Source organism: Zingiber officinale, chromosome 3A, assembly GCF_018446385.1.
Source record: "Zingiber officinale cultivar Zhangliang chromosome 3A, Zo_v1.1, whole genome shotgun sequence".
Classification (NCBI taxonomy): Eukaryota; Viridiplantae; Streptophyta; class Magnoliopsida; order Zingiberales; family Zingiberaceae; genus Zingiber; species Zingiber officinale.
In genome coordinates, this window is record NC_055990.1 from 92,048,843 (window position 1) to 92,060,881 (window position 12,039).

General features: G+C 35.9%; 1 protein-coding gene across 6 annotated transcripts; it reads left to right on the forward strand.

Moving 5' to 3' along the window:
- Nucleotides 1-8,087: 8,087 nt before the first annotated feature.
- LOC122052043 lies at nt 8,088-10,671 on the forward strand. Of its 6 annotated transcripts, none has more exons than XM_042613427.1 (3): nt 8,092-8,313; nt 9,573-9,662; nt 9,741-10,671. In XM_042613427.1, the coding sequence occupies exons 2-3, from the start codon at nt 9,641-9,643 to the stop codon at nt 10,487-10,489; spliced, it is 771 nt and encodes a 256-aa protein (XP_042469361.1). In that variant the 5' UTR covers nt 8,092-8,313; nt 9,573-9,640; the 3' UTR covers nt 10,490-10,671. The 6 variants fall into 6 exon arrangements, with proteins under 6 accessions (XP_042469366.1, XP_042469361.1, XP_042469360.1 ...); XM_042613431.1 differs by having other exon boundaries at nt 8,113-8,346; XM_042613428.1 differs by having other exon boundaries at nt 8,113-8,313; nt 8,662-9,662.
- The last annotated feature ends 1,368 nt before the right edge of the window (nt 10,672-12,039 follow it).

The following is a 12,039-nucleotide window of genomic DNA, read 5'->3' on the forward strand; positions in this document are numbered from 1 at the left end:
CAAAGAACTAATTTCGATCTTATCAAGGCAACTTGTGGCGATCAAAACTCCATGACTTATCACTCACCTTCTCATCTTGCTTGAGTGTGGCGTCAATACCCTTCCCCAAGCTGAATTTCAAGGCGATCCATTTACAAGGTTTCTTTATCATTTAGTATCAGAGCCTTGGCTCCTTGATTTTTAAGTTTGTGTTTTGTTTTCATCTTTGTTCTTGTTCATCTTTGTTGATCTCTCCATCCCTATCTGTCGCAAATTTCTATTCACTATTTGGGTCCTCAACTTAAAAAAAAAAGAAAAAAAAAGGAATCATTAGTCATTGGTTTCTGATTGAAAAAATAATAATATATAAAAAAAAAGAGGAGGATTTGTGAATTGAAAGGACTCAATATTCTTTCTTTGTGAAATCTGAATTCAAAAGATATTCCTTTCATTGCTCTTGATCGTTGCTGAATTTCTCGTTTTATCCGTTTATTTCTCTTATTCTACTCATATTTCTCTTGTTGGTTTCTTGTTCACTTGATTGTCTACTTGCTGTCTTGAGAAAGAAATTGATAAGGTTCTTTCCTTAAGAGCTTATAAAGGAAGCTGAGTGGATAAATCTGAGTGCAACCACGTGAGTAGAGTGGTGAGGTACGTTTAACATTTCTTTTGTAATTTTCCTTGTCATCTTCTTTTGTTGCAAGCATGAGTGGGGAAAAATCACCTAATTCCCCTAGGCGAGATCTTAATAGGCTTCAAATGGAGGCACTTACTCAACAATTTGAGAGAATACTTCAAAGACAACTTGAAGAAATACACGAAAGGATGGACCAACTTGAAGGAGAAAAAGTTTCGAACCGTGGGGGCAATTCTAATCATGAAGAATTTCGTCAAAGTGAACCATTCTATGATTCACCAAGAGAAAGAAGGAGGCATGAAGGGGGAAGAAGACGTGAAAGAGGAGGTAGAGACCATAGACGAGAAGATGATCTAGGAGGTGTGAAAGTCCAGATACCTTCCTTCCAAGGGAGGAATGATCCTGAAACATATCTTGCATGGGAGATGAAAATAGAACAAATTTTCTCATGCCACAATTACAATGATGCAAAGAAAGTAAAGGTGGCTGCCCTTGAGTTCACCGATTATGCCTTAATTTGGTGGGATCAATTGCAAAAGGAGAGAAGAAGGTATGGAGAGCATCCTATCAACACTTGGGACGAAATGAAGACTTTGATGAGAAGGAGATTTGTGCCTTCCCACTACCATAGGGAATTGCACAACAAATTGCAAAGACTCACCCAAGGGAGTAGGAGTGTGGATGATTACTACAAGGAGATGGAGGTGGCTTTGATTAGGGCCAATATTGTGGAGGATAGGGAAGCTACCATGGCTCGGTTTCTCCATGGCCTAAACCGAGACATTGGAGACATTGTGGAGTTACAACATTATGTGGAGCTTGACGACTTAGTGCATCAAGCAATGAAAATAGAGCAACAATTAAAGAGAAAGGGCGTTATGAAGAAATCATCTTCTCCAAACTACTCTTCAAGTTGGAAGGACAAGCCAAAGAAGGAGGGTTCTTCTTCAAATTCTAAGGAGGAAGCAAGCATTAAGAAGCCTATTCCTACTACCTCTTCTTCCACTTCTAAGAGTAGGGATATCAAGTGTTTTAGGTGTTTGGGAAAAGGTCATATTGCATCCGAATGCCCGAATAAGAAGACTATGGTGGTGAGGGATAATGGGAGTATCTCTAGTGAAGAAATTTCTTCTCATTCCTCTTCCTCAAGCGATGAAGAAAATGATGGAGCAGCCTATGCGCAAGATGGAGATCTCTTGGTGGTTAGGAGATTATTGGGAAGCCAAGCCAAGGAGCATGAGGAGAACCAAAGAGAAAATATTTTTCATACCCGCTGCCTTATTCAAGGAAAGACATGCTCTATGATCATTGATGGTGGAAGTTGCACCAATGTGGCAAGCACTAGGTTGGTCACCAAACTCAACCTCAAGACTACACCACATGCAAGACCATATAAACTCCAATGGCTAAGTAATAGTGGTGAATTGGTAGTGAACCAGCAAGTGTTGATTAATTTCTCCATTGGCAAATATGAAGATCAAGTTTTATGTGATATTGTGCCTATGGAGGCAAGCCACATTCTTCTTGGAAGACCTTGGCAGTTTAATAGGTGAGCTCACCATGATGGATTCTCCAACAAGTTCTCTTTTGTCCACAATTTTCACAAAGTTACACTTGTACCATTATCACCTAGGGAGGTTTGTGAGGATCAAATAAAAATGAGAGAGAAAGAAGAAAAAGAAGAGCGAGAGCATAAGAAAAAGAAAGAGTGTGTGCAAAAGAAAATACTTAATTTTGAGGACAAAATTCAAAAGAAAAGAAAGAATGAGGAAAAGAAAGAGAGAAAAATAAAAAATTTGTTTACAAGAGTAAGTGAGGTGAAGAAAGCTTATTTGACAAGACAACCAATATTTCTTCTTTTGTGCAAGGAAACTTGCTTAGAATCTAATACTAACTCTTTCCCTAGTGAAGTTGTTGTTATTTTGCAGGATTTTTAAGATGTGTTTCCCAAGGAAGTACCTCACGGATTGCCACCAATGAGGGGAATTGAACACCAAATAGACCTTATTCTTGGCGCTTCTCTGCCCAATAGGCCAGCTTATAGGAGCAACCCTCAAGAAACAAAGGAGATACAAAATCAAGTGGAGGAGTTATTGCAAAAAGGATGGGTTAGAGAAAGTTTAAGTCCTTGTGCTGTACCCGTAATTTTGGTGCCTAAAAAGGATGGAACATGGAGGATGTGCACTGACTGTAGAGCCATCAACAACATCACAATTCGGTATAGACATCCAATCCCTAGACTTGATGAATTGCATGGTGCTTGCTTCTTTTCTAAAATTGTTTTAAAAAGTGGGTACCATCAAATTAGGATAAGGGAAGGGGATGAATGGAAAACAGCTTTCAAAACCAAATATGGATTGTATGAATGGTTGGTAATGCATTTTGGGTTAACTAATGCACCAAGCACTTTTTATGAGGCTTATGAACCATGTCTTACGAGAATTTCTTGGAAAATTTGTGGTAGTATACTTCGATGATATTTTGGTATATTCCAAGAGTTTTGTTGAGCATATTGCACATCTCCAATCTGTCTTGCATGTCCTTAGAAAGGAAAAACTATATGCTAACTTGGAAAAATGTTCTTTTTGCACTAATCATGTGGTTTTTCTTGGTTTTGTCATAAGTTCTAAAGGAGTGTAGGTTGATGAAGGAAAGTTAAGGCCATTAGAGATTGGCCAACTCCTAAAACTGTGAGTGAGGTTAGGAGCTTCCATGGGTTGGCAAGTTTCTATAGGAGGTTTGTGAAGGATTTCAGCACAGTGGCAGCACCCCTAAATGAAATTGTTAAGAAAAATATGGGTTTTAGATGGGGAGAGAATCAAGAAAATGCATTTCAAACACTTAAGGATAAACTCACACATGCACCCATTCTTGCTTTACCTGATTTTTCCAAATCATTTGAAATTGAATGTGATGCATCTCATGTGGGTATTAGGGTTGTTTTACTTCAAGATGGTCATCCCATTGCATATTTTAGTGAGAAATTAAGTAGTGTCAGCCTCAACTATTCCACTTATGACATAGAATTGTATGCCCTTGTTAGAGCATTGCAAACATGGCAGCATTATCTTTTGCCTAAAGAATTTATCATTCATAGTGATCATGAATCTTTGAAGTATTTGAAAGGGCAAGGGAAGCTCAACAAAAGGCATGCCAAATGGGTCGAATTTCTTGAACAATTTTCTTATGTGATTAAGCATAAGCAAGGAAAGGTAAATGTTGTAGCAGATGCAATTTCAAGAAGGTATAATTTGTTAGCTACACTTGAAACTAAATTGCTTGGCTTTGAACATATTAAGGAATTGTATGTACATGATAATGAGTTTTCCCAATTATATGCTGCATGTGAAAAGAAATCACAAAATGGGTTTGTTAGGCATGACAACTACTTGTTTAAGAATAACAGACTTTGTGTGCCTAGAGGATCAATGCGTAAATTGCTAGTTAGGGAAGCACATGAGGAGGGTTTAATGGGACACTTTGGGGTTCAAAAGACCTTAGAAATGCTGCTTGAACATTTTCATTGGCCACACATGAAACACGATGTGCAGAAATTTTGTGCACGGTGCATTGTGTGTAGAAAAGTAAAATCTAAGACATTACCTCATGGACTTTACACGCCTTTGCCTATTCCTAATTTTCCTTGGACTGACTTGTCTATGGATTTTGTTTTAGGGCTACCACATACTCAAAAAGGTAAGGACTCTATTTTTGTGGTAGTTGATATATTCTCCAAGATGGCACACTTCATACCTTGCCACAAGGTGGATGATGCAACTCATGTGGCAGATTTGTTTTTCAAAGAGGTGGTAAGACTTCATGGCATGCCTAGGAGCATTGTTTCAGATTGTGACACCAAATTTTTAAGCCATTTTTGGAGGACCTTATGGAACAAGCTGGGAACAAAGCTTCTTTTCTCCACCACATGCCACCCACAAACTGACGGTCAGACTGAGGTGGTAAATAGGATACTTTCTACTCTTCTTAGAGCAATTATTAAGAAGAACATTAAGTCTTGGGAAGAATGTTTACCTCATGTTGAATTTGTTTATAATAGGCGGGGCGGTCCATTCTACTACTCAATTTTCTCCTTTTGAGATTGTTTATGGGTTCAATCCACTAACACCTCTTGATTTGCTTCCTTTACCTAACACTTCTTCTTTAGTTCACAAGAATGACAAAACAAAGGCAGAATATGTGAAGAAGCTTCATGAGCAAGTTAAAGCTCAAATTGAGAAGAAAATGGAGCAATATGCAAATCGAGCCAATAAAGGGAGAAAAAGAGTGGTCCTTGAACCTGGTGATTAGGTGTGGGTTCATATGAGGAAGGAACGGTTTCCTACCCAAAGGAAATCAAAGCTTCAACCAAGAGGAGATGGACCATTCCAAGTGTTGGAAAGAATTAATGACAATGCTTACAAAATTGATTTGCCCGGTGAGTATGGTGTTAGTGCAACATTTAATGTGGCTGATTTGAGTCCTTTTGATGTAGGAAATGAAGACCTAAATTCGAAGATGAATTCACCTAACGAAGGAGAGAATGATGTGAGCCAAGAAGAGGCATTGAAGGGAATTGGGGGACCCATGACAAGGTCCAAGACTAAGAGAATGAAACAAGCTTTGGAAGGCTTAATAATAAGGCTCAAGGAAATGGAGGATCAATGCACAATGGAGGCAACAACTAAGTGGATCACATTCCTTCAATTTGAAAGTGAAATTGGACCAACATGAGGACCATTTTCGTGTGCATGCATGGGGGGATTTTTCTAAAGTCACTTTTGATGTCCTTTGTGGGTTTTTAATGCATTTTTGAGAGTTCCTAAGCTAGTATAACAAATACCATGCATGCATGGTTGCATTAAGCTAGTATTAGTGATTAGTAGTTACATTAGTGGATAATAAAACTCATGCATGCAAGCATGATATTTATTGCATAATTAGTGCATAGTGGATCTTAAGGGATGTTAAATAGGAGAATTCTTGTATGACAAATCATGTAAGTTTGAATGAAAATTTGAGTTTCTCTTTTGTGAGAGCTTCCTTCTTGTTCTTAGGCAAAGAACTAATTTCGATCTTATCAAGGCAACTTGTGGCGATCAAAACTCCATGACTTATCACTCACCTTCTCATCTTGCTTGAGTGTGGCGTCAATACCCTTCCCCAAGCTGAATTTCAAGGCGATCCATTTACAAGGTTTCTTTATCATTAATGATGTGAGCCAAGAAGAGGCATTGAAGGGAATTGGGGGACCCATGACAAGGTCCAAGACTAAGAGAATGAAATAAGCTTTGGAAGGCTTAATAATGAGGCTCAAGGAAAAGGAGGATCAATGCACAATGGAGGCAACAACTAAGTGGATCACATTCCTTCAATTTGAAAGTGAAATTGGACCAACATGAGGACCATTTTCGTGTGCATGCATGGGGGGTTTTTTCTAAAGTGACTTTTTTAATGCATTTTTTAGAGTTCCTAAGCTACTATAATAAATACCATGCATGCATGGTTGCATTAAGCTAGTATTAGGGATTAGTGGTTGCATTAGTGGATACTAAAACCCATGCATGCAAGCATGATATTTATTACATAATTAGTGCATAGTGGATCTTAAGGGATGTTAAATAGGAGAACTCTTGTATGACAAATCATGTAAGTTTGAATGAAAATTTGAGTTTCTCTTTTGTGAGAGCTTCCTTCTTGTTCTTAGGCAAAGAACTAATTTCGATCTTATCAAGGCAACTTGTGGCGATCAAAACTCCATGACTTATCACTCACCTTCTCATCTTGCTTGAGTGTGGCGTCAATACCCTTCCCCAAGCTGAATTTCAAGGCGATCCATTTACAAGGTTTCTTTATCATAAACCTTAGAATTATTTTTAGTGTGAATAGAAAAAAATGATATTAACGTAAATTTATTTTAGGTTTCACCAAAATTAGTTAGTAAAGGGAGGAGATTTTTAATAAAATAGTAAGATTATTATAGTAGTTACTAATAATAGCTACTTATGGTAGCATTAGTAATAACTACTTTGTAGCTTCTAGTGGCACTTTGATAATTGCTATAACCATTTTAAAATTATTTTATGAAATGTAAATATTTTTGATAAAATTGATAAAATAATATTTTAGTATAATAGTATTAAGTACTTATAATTTAAAATTTTAAGATTTAAGCACCTACCTAAGTAGCTACAATTGTAACAACTACTTGATAATAATTTTATCTAATTTAAAATAATTTTAATAAAGTTTAAATAATTTTAACTAATAATAATAAAATATTTTGATATAATAATATTTAATATACAATAATATATAATAACATTTAATATATAATAATTTTAATTAAAATGAAATAATAAATTTTTTAATTTATAATAGCTATCGAGTAGTTGTTATAATCAATGTCAATACTAGAAAAAAAAATATTTTGGATACAAAATATTTGAGGATGTATTCTTAACCTTTTAATAATTTGTATATTGTAGGATGTCTTTCAATTTTGCTCAATAAAAACCTTATAACTTTCTAAATTTCTCGAGAAAAAAATTTCGAGAGCATCCACGGTAAGTTTGAATATTTCTTTCAAATATTTATGATCCCAATATTCATATTATTAATTATCTCATTCCTTGAATATTTTAAATCTCGAGGTTAGATCCCCTAGTCCATAAAGAAAATGGACAAGAGGATAGACTACTTATAATTGCGATCGGATCGTGATCAGATCGCAATTGAGATGTCTTCCTGGGTTCATCATTCTCTCAGGTTATAGTTTGAGTCAAGGAGTGCCCGGAGGCCACCCCCGCTCGGCGCCCAATAACCTCACCACTTGCTCATTGTCGGCGGCCTTCGGCCATCCACCCTGACCCAAACTATAACTTGGGAATGATGAACCTAGGGAGGAATCATAACCAAATACGGTCGGAGCACTATCACGATCCAACCATAATTACAAGTGACTCATCTTCTAATCTATTTTTCTGTGAATCAAAGGATCTAATCTCCCAAATCTCATAATCAAATATCCTAAAAATCAAATATTTATGAAATCCACCTATTAAATATCTCACTATCAAATATTCTAAATTCCACCCTTAAATATATATATATGCTATTTTTTTGTTAAAAAATAAAGAGAGAGAAAAATCACCTAACATAAATCTTATACCTGGCGATTTTAAATCTCCTTCGAAAGGGATATCTTATATCTGGCGATTTTAAATCTCCTTCGAAAGGGATATCTTATATCTGGCGATTTTAAATCTCCTTCCTAATATCCCTTTCTAATAAAGAACATTTAAAATTAAGGATATTTAGAGAAATATCTCCGGATCCTGAAGGCTGTGTGCTGGGTGCATGCAATTTGAGCTACGACATCAATAAAAAAAAACTTCAGGGATCAAAATGTAAATTCGCCTCATCTTTCAATTCAAATAAGATCCAATTAAAAGGGCAGGGATCCTCTGGTCCAGAAGGATCCCTGCCCCAATTAAAACGGCTCTTCCGTGTGGACGTTGGGTCGAGACTCGAGAGAACCCCCTTTTGCGATCCATTCCCTGTTTCGGATTCGGGTCCATTAAAAGCGCTTTTGTAGATGTTCCTCGACCGGTCAGTTACGCTTCTTCGATTCATCGTCGATCGATCGTTCCCCTGTTTGCTCGTCTGCTAGGGTTTTGGTTAATCCTCCGCCAAGAATCGTAAGATGTCTTGTTCTTCTACTTCGATTTCCGGTTTGTGCCTTCCCATATTTAGGTCTCCCATCTCGTTCGATCGCTTTCTTTCTAATTAATGAAGAAATATTTACTCGCGTTGCGTTGGATTGGCTGAGTCTCTCTGAATCCCACTGTGTTCGTCATCGTTTTCCTGTTGAAATCTTTGTATGTTGATTTAGAAATGGTGTTGTTTTACTTTAAACATTGCGTGATGATCCTTATTGCGTTTGATTCATTTATGCATTTAGATTTATGAATTGAGTTAGTACCGCTCAGTTAACTGCTCCATGATTCTGGTAGTTGCCCAAATGACTCAGAATTCAACATCTGCAGTTCTGATCTTTTTGCATGGTTTGGGTTACTACAATGACTCAGATTATGTGCGCACGTAGCAGGATTAATATAAGCACCTTTGAGTTCGGCTGAGGTTGAGTCTAGGGCAAGTTCGCCTTGCCTAAGATGGATGCAGTTTGGTCTGTGTCGTTTGGAATGGCTGTTGAGTTTGGCCGAGGCACAAGAAGCTCGGGCGGAAGTGACTTGGACTTTTTCCAAAGTGAATTGAGTTTTGGGCTACCTGTCCAATCGAAGGCTTAGATCATGTATTTTTCAACCTACCAAGATGACACTAAATTTTAGTGCTGCTTGTCGCTAATTGTGAGTGTTTATTACTAGTTTTGATTTTATTGGAAAAGTTTCACCAGGTGTAAATTCAGGTTGTTCGATTACTGCATTGATCAATCGGGTTTGTGGATCACAACTATAAGCCAAATCATCTAAAATTGTATATGTTGCTGGTTCTTGCATGAATGGCTTGTACATTGACAATGTTTTCAGATACCATTGCTGATAACTTGACACCAGATTTACAGAGAGTTTATTCTCACTTTAGGCATGGCATTAGATAACTCAGGGTGATGCTTCAGTACTTTTGTTAAGTCAAAAGATCTTAATTGTAGCTTGGCTGTATCGCGCTTCTCTGAGGATGTGGAATTAATTCTTATTTTATTTATGCACGCCATCATATTTTCTTCGTAGGACATAGTCCCATGACTTTATTGTTGTGATATGATTAAGTTAAAGATCTATTCCCTTCTCTGTGTTCTTAAATTCTTGCTAATCTTATGTCACCCATATAGTTTCAAAAGGAAAGATATCCAGTGTGTGCGTGCATGCACGTCACATATGTAAACTGTGCCTTCTTCATTTGATTCCTACTGAATCTTCTGCTTGTTCTATAAAAATAGTTCTCAGTGTCTGTTAGCTCATGGTATCAGCAATGCTGAAATCTTTGATTTCTTCACTATTCTGAAACATGAATCTTGATGCCATTGTCGGTAAGGCCCACATTTGCTCACCTTGTTTAGTTTGAAGTGCTATATTTACATCTCTGAACTTTTTTTAATTTGTTGCAGCACTTAACAGAGCTAAACATATGGCATCAGATGACTACGAGGAGGACCGTGAAATTTTTACGCTGCTAAATGAACCTGATGAATCTCGGGAGAATTCATTTGAGCTCAATGATGATTTTACCTTTAAGCTACCCAAGATGATCCAATCGGATGAGAAGAATGCTGTGCTCACACCAGAAGAGGTAGCATGGGTGGATTCCTGCTTTGCATTTGGTCCAGAACTATCTGACGATAAGTGGACCGCAATGAAAGATGCCTTCCTTGATGCTCTCGACATGTACCCTACCCCATCTGGTGCGATGGAGAACGACGATGACTGGGTTTTTGTTGAAGCAAGCAATGTAACAGAACTTGACAATGCCATGAATCATGACTCACCTGAGATGCTAAAGGAACCTGCCATCTTGACCCGTCAAGAAGACACGAGCCCATGCGATAGTATCATCAGAGTGTGTGATGGTCTTGCCATAGAGCATCGGCTATCCGGTGAGACAGAAATATCTGCTGAGCATGTTTCACTCGCTGGAGTAGCTACTGAATCCCGTGCAGATTTATGCAAGGTTTGGGACCTTGAAACTTTGGTAGAAGAAGATGAGGAAGATGAACTTATAGCAAAAATAAACAAGCTTTTCCAAAGCAGAAGTCAGTCACAACTACTGATGAAGCACAGCTCGCTTCCCAGCGTGCAAAATGTCGATGAACTTGTCGCAGGTTTGACCGACATGTCTCTGACACCTCTCGAGAAGTAAGTGCCGATAGCCATTTTTAGCTGTTGCAACGTCTTCAAAAGTAGGCAAGACATTGGGGTTTAGTCCTAGTTATCCAAGCAACTCATCTATCTCTATGTTGATTGTTACCTTCGATCAAGTCAGTCATCTCTGTTGAGTTTGACTCAAAATAACTAACCATTTGTGTTGTCAAGCATTGAATACCCAACTGAATCGTCAATATCATAAAGAATAATAAATTGAACGTCCAAAAATTAAAATTTAGAAAGTGAATATTAAAAAAAATGCTGTAGTATATTGTTAGTATCAAATATATTTTTATTTTAGTATGGTTGTAGCAATTACTTAACTAGAATACAAGTAGAATAATTGAAATTGAGAAGAGTAGATAATTCTTTTTTTAAATGTCGATTAGTTCTGTTATGTTATATGGAGTTAAATATTGGATTATGATTTAAGTACATTGGTAGAAGATGGGAGTGATAAGGATGTTAAAATAGCTATGTAAATATTCAAGAATGAATAAGATAAAAAATAAAAATATTAGAATGAAAAATTAGAGTTGCATTTAGGAAAATTTTGAGAGACATGTGTATACGGACATGTATATAAATGATTGCATAGATGTTTCAATTAAGCGAAATAGTAAGAGAATAAAGTTTAATGACATAGAAATATTTGTCGATAAAATTATTATAGCAGTTAGTTGTTATAATTTGATAACTTTAATTAGTATTTTTTTTTTTTTTTGACTAATTTGGTGATATTTAAAAATTAAGGGTGTCTTTTGATTAGTTTTTTTCTCCCATTTTTGTCTTAATTAACGATTAATTTTATTTGGCAAAGTGAGCAACACTAAAAAAAAATATTAGCTACCGAATTACCTGTCGCTAAGTGAACATAACGATTGATTAGCGAATGATTATTGTTGTTGTAGTAAAATTAGTTGCTGATATTATTTAAAGACGGGATTAAATAATCTGTTGTTAACTAAAAATAATTTAAATTCTATCTCTATATTTAGCAACATGATTAAATAGATGTAAATAATCTATCGCTAAAATAGAGACGATATTAAATTCATTAGCGACATATATTAAATTTCGTCTTTAATTAAAGACTGTCAATATAATTCCGTTGCTAAATGTATTAATAGTGTCATTATAACATAGCCAATCTTAGTGATGGAATAATAAAATATCGTTGCTAATTAGAAATGAAGTAATTAAATACCTTCACTAATTAGAGATAGAATACAATTAGAGATGTATATACCTTCATTAATCAGAGATAGAATAATTAAATATTGTCGCTAATTATTGTAATATTTTTAAATTTTATATTAAAAATTGACGACTGACGGACATTTAAAATTTCATTTATAAATAGAGATAGAAATTTAAATTCCGTTGCGACCTAGAGCTAGTGTATATATATATCACAAATATAACATTTCACAAAATTAAAATTCAATAAAACGGTACATTTATAAAAACGGGAAGTATCAAACCTAATTTAAGCAAGTATCAAATTAATTCAATAAAAAAAATATATATATCCATATATCTCAA

Excerpts from the sequence above, each read along its gene's own strand:
- LOC122052043 (XM_042613426.1), top strand. The coding sequence starts at position 8,319 with ATGTCTTGTTCTTCTACTTCGATTTCCG. Across the intron at positions 8,347-9,740 it reads TTCTTCTACTTCGATTTCCG|CACTTAACAGAGCTAAACAT; the intron begins GTTTGTGCCTTC and ends AATTTGTTGCAG.